The sequence below is a fragment of the Poecilia reticulata genome, linkage group LG2, assembly GCF_000633615.1.
Source record: "Poecilia reticulata strain Guanapo linkage group LG2, Guppy_female_1.0+MT, whole genome shotgun sequence".
Classification (NCBI taxonomy): Eukaryota; Metazoa; Chordata; class Actinopteri; order Cyprinodontiformes; family Poeciliidae; genus Poecilia; species Poecilia reticulata.
Window position 1 is genome coordinate 33,605,744 of NC_024332.1, and position 22,945 is coordinate 33,628,688.

At 37.9% G+C, this 22,945-nt stretch overlaps 2 protein-coding genes across 3 annotated transcripts in view; one reads left to right on the forward strand and one right to left on the reverse strand.

The window, feature by feature from the left end:
* The first annotated feature begins 850 nt into the window (after nt 1-850).
* Nucleotides 851-19,622, forward strand: LOC103461657 (collagen alpha-2(VI) chain-like). 2 transcript variants are annotated; one of them, XM_008403945.2, is made up of 28 exons: nt 851-1,176; nt 3,066-3,260; nt 4,425-5,029; nt 5,121-5,141; nt 7,128-7,193; nt 7,281-7,334; nt 7,443-7,487; nt 7,567-7,593; nt 7,679-7,705; nt 7,785-7,829; nt 7,905-7,958; nt 8,132-8,194; nt 10,633-10,695; nt 10,767-10,820; nt 10,907-10,942; nt 11,020-11,082; nt 11,551-11,613; nt 11,880-11,942; nt 12,039-12,101; nt 13,100-13,150; nt 13,232-13,330; nt 15,221-15,283; nt 15,383-15,418; nt 15,505-15,550; nt 15,654-15,806; nt 16,813-17,268; nt 17,339-17,377; nt 17,462-19,622. In XM_008403945.2, the coding sequence occupies exons 2-28, from the start codon at nt 3,074-3,076 to the stop codon at nt 18,061-18,063; spliced, it is 3,144 nt and encodes a 1,047-aa protein (XP_008402167.1). In that variant the 5' UTR covers nt 851-1,176; nt 3,066-3,073; the 3' UTR covers nt 18,064-19,622. The 2 variants fall into 2 exon arrangements, with proteins under 2 accessions (XP_008402167.1, XP_008402168.1); XM_008403946.2 differs by having other exon boundaries at nt 3,066-3,251.
* A 250-nt stretch (nt 19,623-19,872) lies between these two features.
* Nucleotides 19,873-22,945, reverse strand: part of LOC103461656 (X-ray repair complementing defective repair in Chinese hamster cells 5) — a 12,979-nt gene continuing 9,906 nt past the window's right edge. Inside the window, 5 exon segments of the mRNA XM_008403944.1 lie at nt 19,873-20,599; nt 21,565-21,632; nt 21,793-21,889; nt 22,051-22,160; nt 22,305-22,455. Coding sequence (XP_008402166.1) covers nt 20,399-20,599; nt 21,565-21,632; nt 21,793-21,889; nt 22,051-22,160; nt 22,305-22,455 — 627 coding nt within the window. The 3' untranslated portion in view covers nt 19,873-20,398.

The window sequence follows — 22,945 nt, forward strand, 5'->3', positions numbered from 1 at the left end:
AATTTGGAACAAACTTCCAGAAAACTGTAAAACAGCTGAAACACTGGGTGCCTTTAAAAATCAACTTAAAACCCACCTGTTTAGAGTTGCTTATGGCTAAATTAGGATTAGAGTGCCGGTTTTGATGTCTTTGATGTTTTTCATGTTTTTATCTTTACTTTTTATTTATTTATTCTCACTGTTTACGTTTTAATGATGTAAAGCCCACCAGAAAATGCCCTAGTTAAACGACGTTTTTCTAAAGTCCTACGGGGTTTAGAGTCCCAGTTGCAACTAAAAACCTAGGTGTGAGTACCCTTGTTAAATAACATCTTAACTAAAACTCTGAGGTGTGAGTACCCTTGTTAAATAACATCTTAACTAAAACTGAGGTGTGAGTACCCTTGTTAGATGGCGTTCTAACTAAAACTCTGAGGTTTTAGTGTTTTTATCTTTTTTGTTTTTATTTGTTTTCATCTTTTCCAAAATATATTTCTCTTTCTCACTGTTTATTCCTGTTTTTATTTTAATTATGTAAAGCACTTTGAAATGCCTTGCTGCTGAAATGTGCTATACAAATAAAATTTGATTGATTGATTGATTGCCCTAAAATAAGTTCAGAAATTCAAAATACTTGCATGGTTGTGTGCGCATCTGGACTGACTAATCAAATAACAGTTTCTTAATCTGTAAATGTATCTTTTTTTTTTTTTTCTCCAAGTACAGCAGCGCCTGAATTCCGGGATGACATCTCCCATGCTGTTTAACGTAGAGATATAAACAGGGAGTGAGTGTGAGCTGTTCTCTCCATGTAAGGATATGCAGCAGTGGGAGTTGATGTGTTTGTAAAAGCAGAGCATCAGTCTGCGATCTGACACGTGTTCTGTCAGATTTTGTTGATAGATGGTTCATTCCAGCATGCTGTATTCACCCAAATCCACTTCAAGTCTGCAGAACCGAGTCTTTGTGTTGCAGCTTGTGCTGCTGCCGCTGTCCAGCTGTCGTCCCACACAATAAGCTTTCATCCAAACGTCTCTCTCCAGTGCAGCTCTCCCCAACCAGAGGCTGACCCCGGATGAATCTGCTGATATGGGAACTTTCCGATTGAGATGATTATCTGGACTTTGCAGTCTGTGGAGATTGCTTGAATTTCCTGACTCAGTTTGGAGTTTACATTCTTTGTGTGCTGTTGCCGAGGTAAGAAGTCTTTACCCTATTTTACTTTTTCTTGTTGTTGTTGTTGTTGCTTAGACTAGTTTAACTGAGGCTATACAAGCACAGAGGCAACTTTATTAATAAAGATTATCTTAGAGAGGTGAGTGAATACATTTGATGTTATTCTACAAACTGAAAAACAAAAGTCATTTGAATTTCAGAAAATAAGGTCACAACTTATGGGAACAAGAGACCAAATTGTAGAGTCAGGGACCATGTTTTAGGGATGGCACTGTTAAATCTTGCAGTTCTTTCATAATTAAGTTTCTGTTTAGATTTTTTGTTTTGTTTGAAAGCATTTCAGTACGAGCAACAAAGTGTGGGTGTGGTCAGGGTGGAGAAGTCTGCTAGATTCATGTTACCAAAATAGAGATTTACAGAAATCAGGTAAAAAATGAAGCAAATTTGATCGAATTGTTAATTTGTCACCTGATTTGTTAGGTTGTTTTTTATGAACATGCTGGCAGAGGCGACTGTTGAAACGAGTGGTATGGTTAATTGTTCCTGTTTGTTTATATGCTAGCATTAACACCACAGCTGGGAGTTATAAGAAGTTAGAAAAGTAGTAAGCTCACTGAGTCTGTTTACATAAAAAGTTGTGAGATTGTTTATGACTTCTTTATCCCTGTTTGCGGAATTTTTGCCTGTAGTTCACTGTTGTGGGCTTGTTTGGTAGTTTTCAACGTTGGTGTTGCTGAAACTGTTCTCCCAGCCTTCACATGTTCAGTATTTGTGGATTTTTCTGTGGAACATGACTCTAATCAATTTGTGGAAAACCTGTCTACTAATAGACTTTCTTTTAAGAGAGCATATCTTATCTCTTATCTTTTTGGCTGGTGCTTTGAAAACAACCAATCCAGGAGTGATATTTATTGTCCTTAATGCAGATTGGCTGTACCCTCAAGAGCAGATAAAAGGAAAATTGTTGATGTTAGCTTTGTTAGTAGTGCTAATGCATAATTAATGCATATTAAAGTTAATTCAGAGTTTGAACCATTAAAGAAGACAGATGCAAGTGTTTTAGAGAGGATCTCAGGTGTTAACAGAATTTAGCAAGGTTTAGGGGTTCGCTGTTCTGCCACATTAAGAAATATGGAATGACTGTGTAGACACAGTCTACAATTAAGATGTTTATTACATTTTCTTATGGTATATGTTAACCTGTTTCCTGACAATCATGTTTTTTTTGTTCTGTAAAGAAAAGTATTTTCAAAAAGAAATCATGTTTATTTGAAACAATTGACCATAGCTTAAAATGGTTACAGAACATTGGCTGGAGAATGTGAGTGTGTATTTTCTCAGTCATGCTTCAAGCAATAAAAAAACCCCCGAAGAAGATTCAGTTGAGTGGTAGAAGTGATTTAATTCTCAAGTTGTGAACACACAAAAAAGGCTTTTGCATCTGTTAGTTCTTTGCTTGTATCTTTGACCACCATCAGTTTGATCATCTCACTTTGGAACATCTGTTCTGACAAAACACTAGGAAAAAATGCCTAGTGCCTCCCATCAGCTCGTTCCTTTGTTTGTTGCTTGTTGATGTTGACTCACATCATAGTACTTAACTCCAGCCAAAATGTTCCTCGCCACATTTTATTTATAAATTCTTATCAGACAGCACATCCAGGCCGAGACTTTTTTTTCAAACAGAATTCCACGTTGTTAAGGAATTCCTGTTCCTGTTTTCTCAAAACAGATAAATGTGGACATAAATATCAAGAGACATTTTGTTAACACTGTCTGAAACTGCAATAAACATTTGTAAGCTGCGCTGAGTCGTCCTCTGTGGAGTCTCACTTCTTTGACAGTAACTTCCTGCATTGAAACAGAGCTATGGATTAGAAAGCTGACACACAGCAGCTGCTGTGTTTCAGGAAAAAAAATGACTGGAATCAATTCAGTCACGCCGATGATTTTGTGGGTCGTCATTCTGACGGTGTTCCGAGCCGCATCGCCTCAACCTGCTCCCCCTCGAGGACCCAGGCCGGTACCTGGACGAGGTGACAGTCCGGAACCAACACCGGCTCCGCTGCCACCAGAGCCCACACCAAGACCAGAAGGTTGTGAGAGTGAGTTATTTTAATTTAAGTTTAGGTCAGGAAACTGCAATATCCACTTTTCTGGATTTACCTTGAAGGACTTGAGGTCGTTTTGATTTATATTTAATTTGCCTGTTTTATATGCAGTGCTGGAAGTATCCAGTGGAAATAAAAATGTAGATGGGTTAAAAGTGCAATAAAGTTCGAGCACGACTGAACATGAAATAGAGACGGTAAAGAAGGATGAAGGAGGCGCTCGTCTGCTTCTATAATACGTTGCAAAACAGCATTAATTGCAGTCTATGGATGTGAAATTACTGTAATTTAACCAGACAAAAGAGTCTGAGTTATGTGCATGAGAAAAGGCCTTATTTGTGTTGTAATTTATTAGATGATTCACATTAATGCCTAAAAGCAGCTTGTAATGCTCTGTCACCTTGAGGCTGAGCTCATTTTAAACCAGGAACATAAAGCTTGTTTTGTTCAGACTGATGTTCTGAGACTCACAATGAAAATGAACCTTTTCAAATCTTTGCATGCATTATATGCACTTTCATTTTCATGCAAAAAATTCTAATAGCATAAAAGTTGCAGAGTCTTTAATGGAAGTTTCCTTCACAGCCCAGCAGTATGAAAAGGCATGAAAGTGAAATTTAGGAATTTTATGGTTTTTGAAAAATAATTGGATTTTCAAACTTCATTCTGTCTCATTCTGCTAGTTTTTTCCCATCATTCCATCAATTCATTCATCCATGTTTCTTGATGGCACTGATAATTATACATAATGTGTTCATCTGCCATTCATTCATGCAGCTATCTAATCATCAATCCATTCATTATTCTATCCATCACTACATCTGTTTGTCCACCATCTGCTATACTTTGTTTATTGTTTCCTATCTTCTAGTCTTTTTTCTGTTTTTGCAGGTTTCATGTTCAAATTCTGACCATTGAAAATATATCTGCCATGGATTTACTATTAAATTTTGCATTTGCATATAAGAACTTTGCATTTTCGAATATTTGGTCTGGAAAAGTGCCATTTTGACATAAAAAGTGTGTAGGAACCCTAGTTAAATTTTTTTGTAGAGCATCAAAAATTACACTGCATCTTGCCTAATTCGTATCTCTCATTAATGTTAACAACAAACATTTGCAACTTATTTACATTTTTGTTGGCGTCCTCCTGTCCAGCAACGATCATCGACTGTCCCATCAAGCTGTTTTTCACCATTGACACCTCAGAGACCATCGCGCTGCAGGAATCTCCGCCCGGCAGTCTGGTGGAGAGCATCAAGGAGTTCATGAAGATATTCGCCCAGAAACTCGAAGACGAGGAGTATAGGGGCCAGATTCAGATCACTTGGTCCTTTGGGGGATTGCACTTCTCTCAGAAGCAGGTGTTGTTCAGTCAGTTCACGACCAGACAGAGCTTCATCAGGAATCTCAGTCAGATAAAATACCTGGGCAAAGGCACCTACATCGACTGCGCTCTCACAAATATGACCCGCCAGATGACGTACTCAGGGACACAGGCTGTCCTGTTCTCAGTGGTCATCACAGATGGTCACGTGACCGGGAGTCCATGTGGGGGCATCAAAGTGGCAGGCGACAGGGCTCGGGATCAAGGGATCCACATTTTTTCAGTAGCAGCCTCCACAAGCATCGATGAACTAGGGATGAGGGAGATAGCCGGCTCACCCACAGAGGTGTACCGAGACAATTACATAGTCATGGAGATCGTTAATGGAAGACCGAGGATGAACACTGAAACTATTGATCGCATCATCAAAGTCATGGTGAGATGAGATCCTATTTTTTCTAACTACTTTTATAAGATTTTATTGGTAGAAGAAACTTGCCTGACTGACTGCTGTTTTTGTTTTGCAGAAATATCAAGCATATCTACAGGTAAGACAATTAAAAAAAAAAAAAAGATTGCTCCACTAAAACGTCACTTCATTTGTTCTAGTCCCAAGGTTTTGAAGAAACCGTTCCTTTATCTGTTTACCTAATGATTTTGAATGCCTTCTCTAATATTGAACTTAAATAACTACCTGCTAGAGTTCACTAGAGTTATTATGCTTTGATTTGAATCTGTCATATTTACACAGATTAATAAAACTTTAATGACCTTCAAAAAGCATGTTAGAACTAATCTCATCATGGTATTTTCTTTTTTTTTTTTTTTTTTTTTTACTAATTTATTGAGCAATAATAATTTGTCCTCGGAGATATAGCTACAGCTTGTAAAAATTTAAAGCTCTACTTATGAATCACAGAAGATCCAATGTGCTTTTAAATGTATAAACAATGAAAGCTTCAATCCACAAGTAGTTTCTTAATCTAACTTACCCAACATTATGCTCATGAAAAATGTGTTCTTCTGTTCAAGGCACATCAAAGATTAATGAGGTTGGTCAAACATTTTGAATTGGGATCACCACTGTTTTCACAAATGAGCTAGCTCTTCAAAATCTTGAAACATATGGCATAGGAAGACGTGATGCCATAGAAAAACACCACATCAGCATCACCTTACTCTGCACTGAACACTGTAGGAGACACAAGATGATCACCAGATAACCCAGGCTGCCACAGGTTTTTGGATTTGTTGAACAATTCTTCTACACAAGCACTGCGGGTCACACACGCCGTGTACATTTAATGTGTTTGCAACTTTGAGAGAATCCACTCAACTGTGACTCAGCATGGTTTAATCCCTCACCACACTGTGCTGTCTGCACTGATTTCTATCACCTCAGTGTGCCAGATGCTTGAAACCGAAACTAAGGACCTGATCTACTTTCAAAATAATGACATTTCATTGAAAGACATTTGAATGTATTAATAAAATAAAACTAGAGGGTGCCATCACTGGAAACAGAAACATACCCCATCTTGATGCAGCAGAATGCAATGAATTCCACATCCTTGATCCCAATACACATACACCATTCACAACAAGAGAGCATAGTTCAAAGAGTCAACATGATGTTTCACAAAATCCCCTTTATATTCTTATGTTTAGATCTCTTGTGTTCTATAATTTGCATGTGTAGTGTTTTTCTTTTTTCAAAAAACATCCGTGTTTGCAAAAACATGCGGTATTACATACATACCGTATTTTTCACAATCATATTTGAAAAGTTTGTATATTGTTTAAAAAGTGGAACTAAAGTTAAATTTCTTGTTTCTGTGCACAAATGTGGCCAATAAAGATGGTTCTCATTTGGTGATGGATAAGACAAAGCAATCAAACATGCTGACACAAACCCTTTGTCCACCTGTTGATGAAGCTCTAACTGGTCATGAACTGACATGAATCCAGCAATCTATCGCCTCAAGTTGTTCAGTACAATATCCTTCAAAAAGCAATGGCGCCTCAGTGCAATGATTGTTTTTCCAGCTACGTCTCGGCATTGAACCCATGGTGCCCTGAGGGGTTTCTTCTGCCAACCAGTGTGTTGCAGATATTCAGATTCAAAACAAAAACATGCAATGAGTCTGTAGAAGAAAATAATAGAGCATTTGACAAAAGCCAACCTACACCAACAGAAGGCCTGCTTGTGGATTATTTGCTCATATTTGTTGAAAAAAGAGAGAACATAGTTTCTAATCAGGAATTAAAACATAAATGTATGTAGAACATTTAATGTGGAAACGTTTACTTAGTTTCTATCATTATAATTGAACAGTAGAGATACCAGGTCATTTTTATCTATGAAGGAAAACATTCATCCCTCATAAGCACACAAACCAACGCTTAATCCTTAAAACAAAAACCTTTAGAAACTGCTAGTGTCAAATTTATTTTAATTTTGAAATTACATTTTGAAATAATATTTTGTTTATTTATTAGTAATTAATTTATTTTTGCTCTCCTTCTACTTGCAGTGTTATAAACCTACATGCCTTGCAGTCCCTGGGATCCCAGGACGAAAAGGGGCCTCGGGTCCAAAAGTCAGTACGATTAGTGCTACGCCAGTTTTTATGTTTTGTCTCATGTTTTGCTTTGCAAAAACGTTCATTTTGCTCTTATTTTTCTAGGGCATTAAAGGTGACAGAGGCATCAAAGGAACAAAAGGTCATAAAGGTAACCAGGTATGCCTGAGAATACGTCAAACCTAGTAAAAAAAACAACTTGTGATTTTATTTTTATTTTTTTATTTTCAATGATAGCTCACTTTTAAATAAAATGTTCCAATTCAGGGTGATCCTGGGATTGAAGGTTCAATTGGACTACCTGGTCTAAAGGTTTGGTGAAGCTCACCAAATATTTATAAGTTGTTCATTTATTCATCTTAATAATTTGTCCCTTCTTGTTTGCCCTCAGGGAGAAATTGGTTTTAAAGGTGAAAAGGTGAGATTTTCCTAAGCTTTCTGATTATGTGCCAGTGAGAGATAGAAAGTACCAGCTGTAATGATTTTTTTTTTCATTCAAATAGGGTGAAATGGGATTAATTGGAGCAAAGGTATAGTAACATTATAATGTTTGGCTACACCACTCGTTTCCAGACCCTGAAGATTAACTGTATTTGTTGTTTCTTGCAGGGTGCAGCGGGTTCACCAGGAAGGAACGGAACAGATGGACAAAAGGTAAGTGGCGACGCAGGTTACTTTTTCAAGGCACAGGATGCTAGAGATATGTTCACTGACCTGTGGAAATTTCAGGGTAAAATTGGTCGAATTGGAGCTCCTGGCTGCAAAGGTGATCCAGGGGAAAAGGTGAGTCTTGTGGCTTTTACTGAAATCTGTTTTTGAGTATCGGTCTCATCGTAGTTACCGCAAGAAAGAACAGTCACTTCTACCATGTTGCACATATAGATCAATCAGATGGTGTTTTACTTTATCATTAATCATCCACAGATGTCTGTCTCATTCCATGCCTGTTTTTAAAGGGACCAGATGGACGCCCAGGAGACCCTGGTGACTCTGGATTATCTGGAAAATCGGGGGAAAAGGTGTGAAAAAGACGTCTAAGTTTATGAAATTTTAGTCTGGTAAAAGACGAGGTAAAAATGTAAAAAAAAAACAACAACAACAACAGAATAGCTAAAAAATGTGTAGTTAACATAAAGCAAGCCTGTGGAATCAGAATTTGTTGGATTCACAGTGAAACAGTCAGGATGTTGGAATGGCAGCCTGGACCATCAACTTTTTATGGGGATCTTCACTTGTTTAATAGGCAGAAAGGAAATTTCCAGTTTTGAAAGATGATGTGTCACATGAGCCAACTCCAGTGTATTGAAGCAAAAGGAGCATGTTAAGTTTACTCAAGCAGCAAAAAAAAAAAAAAAAAAGGTCTTCAAATATGTTCAAGGATATCTGTTAAAGCAGAAAAAATGTCTCAAATTAATTAAACAACTTAATTAACTGTCAAAATTATTCTTGCAAACCTGCAGGAGTTCACCTTGTTAATATGACTCAGTACCTTCAAATTTTCTTCAATTATACATTTCTGCTCTGTGAATAAACTATCCACATCATATATATGTGTTTTCTAAAAAGTTATACATGTGTGCAGTATGGTACTGTACATTTGGTGACATCCTTCAATACTTTTGTGTGGTTAATAATTTTTTGAAGGTATTACAGAGTTTTCCATTGGAGTTTGTTTGCTTTTTTCCCCCCAGATTCTGATCAGTTAGGGAAGAATGTTTTATTTTTCAAGCCACTTAGCTCTTTTAGGTCATTCAGGCGCAAAATAGATTTCATACTATGACAAACCAGTGTTGACTATTCATGTAACACACTAATTAGCAAAAACATATTTTTGAAGGAATCTGGAAACAAAGGTTGTAATAGTTTCACTAAAAAGTCCCAGTGTAGAAAAAAATAACATCTGCAATCAAGTTTTTTTTTTTTTAATCTTTCTCCTTTGGCTCAGACATGGGGGGAAAAAGCAATGTTCCTAAATTTTACTAGGCTAATTATTAGTAAGTGTTTGGGCATATAAGGAGGGATCCATCCTTCTCACTTGTGTTTACGTGCACAGAGACGATTATTGCAGCTGGAAAGGATACAACATCTTCCCCCGTATATGGCAGCGTATTCCTGTTTTTGTGAGCATGACTCAAGTAGCTTTTTTCTTTCAGAAAATAAAAGTGTGCTTTAACACTACTTTTGTGCTTTGAAAACCAAAGGAAAGGCAGAATGTGATTTATTTACTATTTTATAATTTGAAAATTTCAACATCCTCAAAACACAGTTAAATGAATTCTTTAACCAAGCAGCCTGTGATGGACCGAGCAGTTAAGGAACAGCCAGGCACAGGTTTAAAGTCAAAAATAGTTGTTTTTTATTTAACCCAAAACAAAACTTGGGTAAATAATAGAAAAAATGCCAAAAATTGGGCCCATAAAGAGGTCAAAGTAACAGACATCAACTCAAACTAACTCAAACAAATAGACCTAACTAACAAAGACAAAAGGGGAAACTTAAATACTGGCTGATCAGGCCACAAACAAAACACTAAGGGGAAAATACACAAAAACCCAACTGAAATTAACATMAAAAATCCCATCCCCCCCTCTGGATGATGAATAGTGGTATGAACCAATTTGCAGTCTCAGCTRGCTTGCTCCACCCCTTCTCCACCTCTCTGCTCTCCTAAAGGATTGGAGCAGCCAGCACTGAGGAAACTCAAAAACAAACAAAGGTTAAATCAAGCAAAACACAACAATGTAAACTAAAATGTGCGCACTTATTCTAGAATACAATGTGATGTGTTGCCTTCTAAACAAAACCAATTATTCAGTAAATTAAATCCTAGACCAGTGGTTCTTAACCTGGGTTCGATCGAACCCCAGGGGTTCGGTGAGTCGGTCTCAGGGGTTCGRCGGAGTCTCTGCCGCAGAGGTTAAAGACACACTTGTGTAAAGTCTTGATGACGCCCCGCTTTGCCATCACTTGCTGCAGAGGATCACGTTACATTGCTTAGCCAATCAGAGCTGCGGAGGAGCCCTGAGGTTTTACTCTTTTTACCAAATTCTATAGTCTAAATCTACTTCTTAGTCGCATCTTTTCGGGGTTGCTACTGCCTCTAGTGGCGTGGGGGTGGTAACACAGCATTACTAAATCAGAATACCGCAAAGTATGTTGCGGTGAGGGGAGGGGTGGAAGGAGGAATAAGAAGGGTTCGGTGAATGCGCATATGAAACTGGGGGGGTTCTGTACCTCAAAAAAAGGTTAAGAACCACTGTCCTAGACTTAAAGAAACCCAAATATCAGTGAGGTGAACCTATTTGTAGTGAGAGTGAATGTGAACCTGCTGCGTGTGGTGAAAGTGAATGTTACCACATTTGTGTGGCTGTAACTGCMGCCATCACACAGCCATATTCAGTATTCTCTATGTCCATGTCCAGTGTTTTAGTCTGTGTCATTGTCTTTGTTGATTCAGGGTGATACAGGTCTGCCTGGGAAGATAGGCCCCCCAGGTCCTGTGGGAAATCCAGGACTAACGGTAAGTTTTAGTTTGACACACGGCAGAATGATGAAAAAATACAACCAATAACCTGACTTACCATTTCCTAGGGTGAAAAGGGAAATCCTGGCAATCCAGGACCACCTGGAGAAAGAGGGGTTCTCGTATGTTTCATAGATTTATTTAAATGTATATCACATAAATGAATGGTAGAGCATTGACTCTTATAGTACATTTGTGTTTCTTTCAGGGGATCAGTGGCAAACCAGGACTGAAGGGCGAACTGGTATTTCAAGCACTATTTAAAAGTTTTGCTTCTGAGTTGGGAAATGTCGACATTCATATTTTATCAAACGTCAACAGGGCAGGAGAGGAGATCCTGGAAGGAAGGGGGCGCCAGGACAAGACGGGGCCCCAGGACCAAAGGTGATGACGTTTAAAGTTTTGGATTTTTAAAGCAAATCTATTCCTTTTTCAAACTGAGAAAAGTTAAGAAACCAAAACCTAAAGTAAATACTAGAGAACTTCTACTGCAGAGTGTCTCAGTAAGCTATGGAGTGTTTTAAAAAAAAAAAAAGCAAAGATCATGAAGGAAGGAGGGTTTCTGCTGGTGATCTGAAACTCTGTTAATCTTTTGAAATACTGACAAACAGCATGAAATTCTGTTGACATGAGTTTTCAGCTGTAGAAGTACAGAAAATATCATGTTTTTCACATTTTCTGCACCACTCCACACCCCCAGAGAGCAGAACCCCCTCCTGTCATGATTTAGTTATGCAATGCATCAGATCATTTCTTTGAATTCTGAGGAAGATTCTTGTTTTGCTTCCATTTCTTTATTCAGATTAAGCAATTGTTTATGATTTAAAATGTTCACGCAATATTTCTTTGAAGGGAGATCGAGGAGCATCGGGGGACAGAGGTCGGCCTGGGGAGGCTGGAGTTAAGGGTGTGAAGGTGAGAGGATCACAGTGTGGGTGGGTTTTGGCCGGACCGACAACCCAGAGCCTTGTTACACATCATATAACAAAACAAACAAAACAACTCCAGCTGAGTCTGGTATCAGGAAAAAAAGAGGTCCTTCTCCGGAGAAAACACAATCCTTTTGAAATGATTTGGCCTGCGTTGTCCACTGCCAAATTCCCATCCACATGAGTAATTCTGTGTGTGGGGGGCAGAGTCAAGGTTAGGTCCAGTGAAAGCATTTCCATTCATGTTTTCAGGGAGACCAAGGACTACCAGGACCAAGGGGTTGGCCAGGAGAACCAGGCAGCGTTGGAGGAAATGTGTGCAGTTCATAATATCATCATTATTATTCACAGATTAATAGTTAAAGTTCATGAGCTGATGGAGCCATTAACCTTTAACCTTCGACGCTGTAGGGCACAGTCGGGCCTCCTGGAGACCCGGGACTGAGAGGAGACCCTGGACCACCTGGACCGCAGGTGAGTAGATCAAGTTTTAACTCTAAATGTAATAGTTTTTACACTTTTTAAATTTAATGGCATTTTAACAGTATTATCTGGAGGACTTAAATCAAAATCARTAAAAACTGTATGCAGATGCTCACCACTCTGAAAAACAAGTATGCATAAGGAAAACTTAAACTTTCCCATCACAATGGCCAGGAAGAAAGAAATGAGAGTCTTCGGCTTAAATTTAAACTCATTTAATGAAAACGTATGTGGTTATATTTCCAGGGAGGAGGAAAAAGCCTGTAGGCAGTAGTTTGGACTGGGCATGTTGCTGAGGTGGATTTTCAAATCTAGTTTTGAGTGTTGGATGCTTATAAATAGCCAGTCTGTTTTTAAGAATTTATACTTTCAAAACTCAGATAATTTCACATGTAAATATGTTTTTTTAGCATCCGATGCTAAAAAGTGATGTCTACTCATCACTTGTGGTTGTTACAGGGTCTGACTGCTGACTTATAGGTCAATCTCCTTGAACCGAGGACTTATACAAACTCTTTCCCTTGTGATGCTTTTTTTCACAATTAAGTCACAATTATCCAGCAAAAGATTCATAATCTTGTGACAAAAAGTGGGGCAAAGTTAGTTCCCACACCTTATGCTTAAAAAGTTTACTCAATTTTCCAGCATGGTTAGGACCTTGAAGAATGTAAGCGTGTTCACTCCATCCTGTACTGCGTTCCTACAATAAGTAGCAACATATGCTCTTAGTATGTTCTCTTTAGAAAAATCTAAAGAGATTTGTCTGTTGACAAAATTTTGTTTTGGTAATTCTCCTCTGAAGCTAGTTCACTATCGCCCTCTGGTGGTTTCTAATGTCACTCATTTACTCCAAAAAAAAATTAAAAATCCCTAATTGTGAATTTTTTTWATTTATATTGGAGAAATGAAGTGATGCTATTAAAGCACTAATAACCAAAACCTAATCTTTGTATATAATATTTAACATTCAACACTGTCCTGTTTTAAAGGGAGACAATGGAAGACCAGGATTCAGCTACCCTGGACCAAGAGGACCGACAGTATGATTTTTTTCTGTTCACGTCATAAAATTTCCTTCAGGTTTTAGATCCACAAATAAAAGTGAATTCTGTGCTTTGCAGGGAGAGAGAGGAGATCCGGGCAAGAGAGGACCCAGAGGGGGCAGAGGTGAATGCGGCGCAAAAGGGGAGCCAGGAGCCAAAGGAGCACCAGGAGAGCMTGTAAGAATAAAGACACAATGTATTTTGTGGAAGGGCAATTTAGGGTTTAAACAGAGATGCTGAGCAGATAAGCTGAAACTAATGTTTATACGGTTCTGCTGAAACAGGGGAAAACGCTTATCTCAAAAATGAATGCTGTGCCGACTGTTCTGCCTCGAGTASTTRGACTGCTGAATGCACACAGCAGAAGTACTGAGTGAAACTATGTACATCAGTGTAACAATCAAGTTTCAGGGCCATGTTAAGTATTTTAACTCAATAAGGGATTTTGCTTAAATGGAGTTTTTAAAATTGATAATGCATTACCTAGCCGGTAACACTTTATTTGAAGGGGGGTGAATAACAGTGTCATGACACTTTTATAAACATGACATAACACCTGTCATGAACATGAATAAGCCTTCATGAATATTTATGACTGTTGTCATAAAGCGTCATTCGGTAAATTATGACACTTTTAATACAAAGCTGACATTATTCAAAATGTCTTCGTTATGACAACTTGACATTAACCAAGAMATCATTACTCTTTAAACTTTACCTTTAATAACATAAAGTTACCTACTTTTTAAAGTGCAATCAGTAATACTTTTATAACAAATTTATATCAGTAATTATAATCAAAGAAGTTACATCAAAGAAAAATCATTTAACAAATAGGAAAATGTATGCACTTGAAGAAGCTACTGAGATTTTGTAAAACAGACTTGATTTAGGTCTTTTTTCTGTTTTTCAAAAGTATTGATGTTACATTTTTCTGCAAGGTTCATCCACCACAATAAAATGTCTTCTGCCTTCATTTCAGCTTAGAAGGTCGTCTAAATACATCTTTCCTAAAAGAATAGTTACTACAGTGGCCAAGTAATCAAAAGCAGTCATCTCGTTTGGTGCTGATGTAGACTTGCACAAAAACTACTTCACTGGACTTTACTTTGTCACTCCATATGCAGCCACCTACTGGACAACCACTATAAGATCACAACAGTTTTATTTTAACTAATGTGGCTGGCCTTTACAACAATCTTACAGGTAAAAAATATTACTAACATCAATTAATATTGACTAATATTATTGGCAAGATATTGTGCAATTAATCCTTTGTCCATTACTGGAGTTTCAAAGACTTAAAAAATGACTTTGCAGCCATTCCCAGATTGATGTRTTGCTATTTGAGATGTTTTAGCCTACTTCATGTTGTCATGCAGTTTCTATTTAAGTGAGTTCTCTATTTCATTCCATTTTGTCAGTTATTCATGATTTAAAAGGAGGAGTAGTTTTCTTATCACGTAGATACGGGTTGGTTTCAGTCTCTGAAACATTTATTGTGACTAAAAAAGCTGAAGAAGTCTTTAGAGAGAAATGTTGCATACATTTTCCAAAACATCATATTTACAATTGGCTGAGTATTTCACAAGATTATGTAGGCAAAAAATGTAATTAAAAAACATAGTTTTGGGGAAAGAGATTGTTTAGAAGTCTCACTGTGAGGATTACTCAGGTGGAAATAGAAAATTTAAACATTATCATGGAAGAAAAAACAGAAAATAGTCATTAATAAAAGACAGAAAACACCATGGAGCTTCTTTTTTAGACATGGAAAAAAGAGCCCCAGAGATCATCATCATCATCATCATCATTATCATTACTGCCATTTGTTTCTTTGTGATATTTTTTGCAATGAAACAGATGCAATTTATCTTCATGTATAGTTTATGAACAGTACAGTACTTCTTCAAACAAGGAGCAAAATCAATGACCACAACTCCCCACCTTCTGTAAAAAAGACTTTAGCTGAACACTTTATACATATGCAGAGAATGAGTCACTACTACTTAAAACTTGCTTGGTATGAGGAATGAGTCACTTCACCAGAAAATATTCTGCATACAGGGTGAACCAGGCCAGCCAGGAGAGGCAGGAGAGAGAGGACCCGTAGGAGACCCTGGAAAAGATGTAAGAAGCATCAGCGAAACCACTTCAGTAATTACCTGACCATGCATAAGGATTTCAGCTCCAATATCTCCGCCCTGTCTTTGTCATGTGCTTGTGCAGGGGGGTCCAGGGCCAGCTGGGGATCCTGGGCTCACTGTAAGTCAAACTGAAAAATACCATGAATAAAAGTAGGCTCTTTATATTAAATTGAATGCCTCTAACCTGTCTTAATGTAACTCCAGGACTGTGATGTTATGACGTACATCAGGGAGACTTGTGGTTGTTGTGGTAGGCAGAGAAACGTGATCCCCATTCCAACACAGCTTTGCAGTTATCATCTTTAAACATGCTGAGCCACTTGTTGTATTTTCTTTTCTTTTTTTTCACTCAGACTGTGAGAAACACTGCGGCGCTCTGGACATTGTCTTTGTAATTGACAGCTCTGAGAGCGTTGGGATGACCAACTTCACCCTGGAAAAGAACTTTGTTATCAACACCATCAACAGGATGGGATCGATGGCCTCTGACCCCACATCTCCAACCGGTACAGTCCACAAAAATAACATTCAATCCTTTTCTAAAGGAAAATCAACACAGCAATCATGTGTCCAACTGTTGGGAATGTTTCAGACAATAGTCAGAGCCTATTGTTTCACCACCTAATGTTACATTAAAACTTTGCTGTTATTTCCACAATATGATAAACTAGATCTAAATTATTACTGGGTTCAATATATTTTTACAAACAATAAAAACAAAAAATACAGTATAATTCCTGACTATTACTTCTAAAATAATATAGCATATTGATCGTTACAGTTGTAATGACGGTTTATATAAAACTTATAGGTTATTTTGAATGTACAACAAAAGCTACATTTAGGCATAGTTTTCAGGTAAACATGCTTTTTGTGTAAAATATTGTAACTTTTTGTCATTCTGTATCAAAAGTACAACAATGTGTGTAGCATTTTGGGTTTTTCCACTTTTAACACTATAGAGTTCTACTCAGAAGTTGTAATTTCCAGGTTTCATGCTTGAAAAATGAATTTGAAAAATGGATTTGAACATTAGAGGTCGCCTGCTAACTCCAAATTCAGATTCAATATGGTTTCCACAGTGAACATTGTTACAGGATTAAACAATTTATTTGCAACAACTGCTGATGTAGTGCCAAACAATTTTTGTTTGTAAAAATTCTCTTGATGTCTAAATGCACAGAATGGAGATTAACAAGTTGGTAGTTTGCCTTGCTAATTGTAGTTAGTGATGAAACACTTAGCAAATTTAACAAGTTTTGCAACCTCCTAGCTGAGCTGTGGCTTCATCCCAAGATCCGGTTTTCAACTTCTGAGGCMGCAGCAGCCTACCACAGTTGTGGGTCAGAGATTTGGGAAAACGTTGTAGCTTTTCAGCATTGTTCAATTGAAAAAATGAAGCCTTTTATTGACATATCTACAGAAAACAGCTAAAGAAGTTTCATCATTAGAAAGAAAGACSATTTACTTATACTATTAACTCACAATTAATCTAGTGACTGTGTTTTTCAGGTACGAGAGTTGGAGTGGTACAGTTCAGTCACGAAGGAACGTTTGAGGCCATACGACTCGATGACCCTTCCATAGACTCCATGTCTTCATTCAAGACAGCGGTGAAGAATCTGCAGTGGATTGCTGGGGGCACATTTACACCCTCTGCACTCAAGTTTGCCTATGATAACCTAATAAGGGACAGCAAGAGAGTCCGTGCCAAAGTATCTGTAGTGGTAGTGACAGACGGTCGCTTCGACCCTCGTGATGATGACAGTAAACTCCGGTACCTCTGCGATGACCCCAATGTGGTGGTGAATGCCATTGGGGTTGGTGACATGTTTGACAAGGAACATGACAGTGAGACCCTCGTATCAATAGCCTGCGACAACAAGAACCGGATCACTGAGATGAAGAGATACACAGACTTGGTGGCTGATAACTTCATTCAGAAGATGGAAACGGTTCTCTGTCCTGGTAAGTCTCTCCATCCATTCTCCTTTTGGTATTTGCCTAAACTGCACTGAATGTCTGTTTACTTTTCCAGATCCTGTGATTAAGTGTCCAGATCTTCCCTGTAAAACTGGTGGGTTTTATTTATGGTTAGTTTATTGGTTTAAAGGTAAAATGAAGAGAACATCATTGAGTAAGCTGACCTCTTTTGTTACAGAACTTGATGTAGCTCCATGTGTTGGACGACCTGTAGAGCTGGTGTTTCTACTCGACGGTTCGGAGCGCCTCGGGATGGAAAACTTTGGCCATGCGCGTCATTTTGTTCAAATGGTCGCAAATGCATTGACAATGGCCAAGAACAGAAATGACCAAAACGGGGCTCGTCTGGCACTGACAGAGTTTGGCAATGAGAATGAAAACCAAGTGGCCTTTCTTCTTACACACGACCAGAAGGCTATCACTTCTGGTCTGTCAGGTTTACATTATCTTGATGCTTCGTCAGCAGTGGGACCTGCCATCTTCAAAGCCATCACTGAGATTTTGGGTAAAGGACCCACTCGCAAGACAAGACGTGGTGCCGAGGTTTCATTTGTTTTCATCACAGATGGTGTTACTAATATCACCAACCTGGACAAGGCAGCTTCTGCAATGGGCAGGGAATACATCTTTTCCACTGTGATTGCCACAGGAAGTGATGTGGATGAAGAAGTCCTAACAAAGTTGGCTATGGGTGACCAGACTGCCATCTTTAAGAGTCAGAAATTTTCTGATCTGTTACAGCCTACCTTCCTTGACCGTTTCATCAGGTGGGTGTGTTAGAGACCGTCCTCATTGTGAGTGTCGTAATGGTGCTACTGCTCTGYACTTAACCATTTTAACAGTTTATCCAAGTTGAATTCACCCTTGCATTGTTCTCAAAAATGCTGATTAAGGTCACCTTTGTTCTAATTTCACCTCAGTCAGAGATTAACAGGAACAATAATGTGCAAAACCTGAAATATTTGGGTAGGAGATTTCTAAAGAACTCAGTTCTTACCAGCACTRATTTTCTTTGTGTTCAAATATGACACAAAAAGAAATGAGCCAATGGCAAAGATTTTAGGTACCTCAATATTGTCTGCCCAGATTGTTTTGGGTGAACATTTTTTCCTGACAACCTTTTTTTGTTGTACCAAAACATTAAATTAGGTTAGCGTCAATTTATCTGTAAAATGGTCTATTTAGTTTTCCATTTGCAAGAAATTCAACCTTGAAGCAAAACCAAGCATAAATAAAGGTAAAGGATTTCCATCAAGTTAATTTGATAGGCAGTAAAGCAATTYATTTTTCCAAATGCTTGCAAATTCATCTCCAGACACGAACACTAATTATACAGCAAAATGAGCTGATATCATAGCTGACAGCTGAAACCCAGAGCACTTTGGTGTTGTCCATTTATTCTCAGAAATCCGACTTTCTTATTTACTTCACCAACTCAAAATCCAATATGGCTGCCTTGTGCTTCAAATGTAACAATAAATGTTAATCCTTGTTTTTTGGCGATACCTTCTCAGTCACACAGTGTCTTTAATATGTTTCTAAATAGTTTGAACATATAAAACACTGAAATATGTGCCACTTTAATTAAATATATCCTTAATGGCACAATTAGCAAATACCACTGTTGTTTTCATCAAGCAACTGAAACTAAGTGAATCTGTTAAAAGGTTATAAGCAGTTACTCAAAAGGCTGAAGCTAAAGGCTAATCCGAGAGGCCATAGACCAAGAAGACAACTAATGTTAATGCTTCACGACCCTGTAAATTGTTGTCATGCATGTATAGAAGAGTTATTTATAAAGAAGCTGAATATTACTTTCAGATGAAGTGAAGGTTGGAGGTGGTACACCACCTCCTGTTACGCTTGGGCTTTTCTGGATGGATTTCATCTACATGTTTCCTTCAACAGCTAAATATCTGTGTCAGGTTATTAGGTCTTTTAAAATTTTCCTGTTTTTAGTGCTTGTGTAGTCCGTTTCCCTGTGATGATGTGTTGCGACCTGTCCAAGGTTCACCCGACATCTTGTCCACTGAGCGCCATAGTTTTGAGATGGTGAAAATCAGTTTTGATTTAGTTCTTTCTTCATCTAGCCATTAAATTTACCCTCTAAGACCAATTAATATGGATTTACACCAATTGAAAACAATATAAAATATTCAATGCAAGCAAGATATTAGCTACTTTTGACCTTTTTAACAGGACCACACCTGGAAATTCATGAACTCCTTTGAAAGTTGGCTGTGATGTCATATTAAGATTAGGGCTTTAATGACTTAGGTAAATCAAATTCAGTGATACAGACTTGAATCTTTGTTGTCTGCAATAAATCCAGGGCAATATGTTGTGTTTATGCTTTTTATTTTGAAAGGTCCTCACAAATGCAGCTTTTAAGTGTTTTATGTCTGACGGCGAGGTGCAAGAAAGCTTACATTTATTAGACTTTTTTAGAGCTGTTCAACAAATATTTTACACAGTATCATATAGTACAATAATTCGGTTCAAGAACAGTGGCTTAGAGGGTTTTTGTGTAGAATACAAGTGTCTGTTGGTGTTCATTGTCTGTTTAGCAAAAACTTTGCAATACACTCATTATTTTAAGAAAATACGTTTATTACTTGTGCATTCTACAATTTGCAATTATCACAAATCATCATGTTTTAATATATTTTGTCACCCAAAAAAGCACAAGCTCTACTGTTAAGCATATTCTAAATCACTGATTTCACATAATAAACCTGCAGTAGTCTGAATGTTAGTTTTTAGTACACTAGCTCATTGGAAATTGAATTACAAAAGACTCATGCAATGATAGTGATTTTTACATTTAAAAGTGGACACAAAGTTTTTGGTCTAAGCAGTTTTCTGTAAGTTGTTTKGTCAATTGTTTAATAAAGTACAGCTAACTAAAACRCACCCAGTGAYGGRGACTTCCAGTGGAAGGAACAGGACAAAGGACGGTTTAACTAGTTTGCTTTTGGTGGGTTCAAACAAAACATTCCTTAGATTTCTGCCAACACCCCTCCTGCTTCTTTTCTTACATCATGTCCAGCTGCACAGGAAGAGAGCAAAGAGAARAGATATGAGCCTGATGTGTTTATAATGAGGCACTAAAAGCTCAACTCCTCAAAGAACAACATGAAAACCRCAGAGRAAACAGTTCTAACACTAATCTAATTCCTAAATCATCTATATAAAAAGAGRGAACATAGATTGTTGTTGGAGGACACATTTTCTCACTCACCAAGTCATCAACATCGCCAGTGTCTTCCACCGGTTCAGGAGCAGCTTGTTCTTTCTTTTCCTCAGCCAAAAGAAACTGCAGACAAAGCAGGATCCAGCTGGWATTAAGGGCTGAAAGTTTGTTCGCACAATCTAAATAACTTGCAGGACTTTAAGATATCCTTGGAAAGCTAAATAGTTCAGCATTTCAACACAAAACCTGAATGCTACAGATTTAGAACAAAGTGATGTATCTCWCAGTAATATACTTAAAGGGTTCATTTCTGCTATGTTTCATAATTATGAGTTAGAGCYAATAAAAAAAACTTGAAATTTAGTTTCTCATGAATTCGAAAATTATAGAATAAATGGAAAATTGGTTTTTAACGGGAAGAAAGCCCAGTGTGACTTCAGCCTTCAGCTGCTCTTAAATTAGTTTGAATTCAGTCACATCGGAGGGTTTACATTAATCATGGTTCAATCATTTGGGTTCCTGTTGATCCGAAAAACTTTTTCCACTTGGAACTCTCCAAAGGAAGCCGTTTCTGCCAAGTCTAGTTTTTTGTTGTTGATACGTCAACGAAAGCAAGTGAGGCCTTTAGATGTTGGTTTATTTGATACCTCCTGGATGAGTCACTAATGTGTTCTGGGAGTAATTTTGGTAGGCAGTCTATTTCATGTTGTCAGAAAAGTCCTATGCAAGTGATTATTAGATTCTGCAAGTCTGGCAGTAATCAAGCTTTTCCACATGGGGTCAGGTTAATTTGGACAAGTTGTTTCCCTTGAAATCGTCATTTAAAAACAATTTTTTTTTCAAAGTTTGTTTGTTATTCATTCCTGGTATTAAAAATAAATTTTCTGCAAAACTGATTATTGTTTTATCATTTGCTGTTAAACATAATCCCCAAAATAAAAGAAATACTTCTTATATATGTTGCTTCGTGTTTTATTAGTCTGCATTTGTATACAAGTTTCACGTTTTGAATTGACTTGCTGAAATAAATTAATTTCTCAACGGTATTCCACACTATTAATATGAACATCAATGCGCATTAAAATCACCTGAGAGGCTTCACTTTTCGACACGGCGCTTCCTTCGACCTCGTCCTTGCTGATCAAAGTCACAGCGTCTGCCCAAACAAAGAAGTCAAACGCCAAACTCTTCAGTAGACTTGTACTGTAACTAAAGCAGCGTTCGGCACTCAAATCATGCARAGGCTTCATCTCTTCCCAGGGGAAAAATAATTTAGCAGAAACCTTGCAGCCTCTTAAAAAGAAGGCTTATCGTACCTTGAACAAGCAGGTCCCAGAAGACCTCGAGGGCTCTGCTGGGAATACTCCTTTTCAGGGACTGAAGGTAACTGTTGAACAGATCAGCATTCCCCTGCTGAATTATGGAAGACATAAAACATTCAAATTCCATTTAGCGCTCTTGCAAACGCTGACATGCTTATGAAAATTGGCCTCAGCTCAAGTCGCAAGAATCAAACTTTGAAAGAACATCGTAGTCGTGCATTCCTAAGTGTCGGATAGTGAATGTTTATTTACCTTAATAGACTGCTCTCTGAAAGCCTGAATRCAGGTGATGCTTTTCATGTAGTAGTGCGTGTTCTTGTTGCTAAGCAGCTGCTCTATCCTGTGAGTCAGCTGCTGACAGACTAAAAAGACAGGGGTCACCACAACCAGAGAGAGAGAGAGAGAAACATAATTACAGGGGCTGAGCATGAGTCACAGTGGTTTATATTACACCGATTTTCATCTGATCAGCTCTGCAGAGAAATRACAGGAAGCCGGGACCTCACCTTCTCCGAACGGAAGAGTTTTCCGTTTAATCAGAGTGCGGAAGTCCCTGGCTGGATCGACGCTTCCCACCTGGTTGGAGGTGGAAATTCGTTTAAGACACATCTGTTAAAGTCAGGTGTTGGACTTTCCAGACTCAATATGTTCCAGAATCTGCTTTGTTAATTTTTTAAAACCCAAAAATAATAAACTGMACCATAGGTTTATGGCAGATTTTCTACAGTGGGTAGGCTTTAAATAAGCCAGAAGAAAAACCTTCMACTAGAGGGAAAGTAGGACACAAGAGACGGATACAGGACATAAAGGAAGGTAGGAGAAGGAAGGGAGGCATAGAGACAGGACAGAAGGAAGGGAATTAGGACACAAAGAAGAAAAGATGGAARGGCACAAGGAAGGAAGGAGAGAAGGAAGTAGGACTTAATGATACAAGTTCACCAAGAYAGATGGAGGGACAGAGAGATAGGAKAAATTATGAAAGGAAGGAAAGATAGAGGAGATAAAACATTAAAAATGAAGGAGGGACAAAATGATAGGGAGCATAAAAGGTTGAAGGACACAAAGAGGGAATTAAAAGATATGGACCCTACTAACGAAGGAAGGAAGTAGAACAAAAATACTAAGGAAAGAGGGATAATAGAAGAAA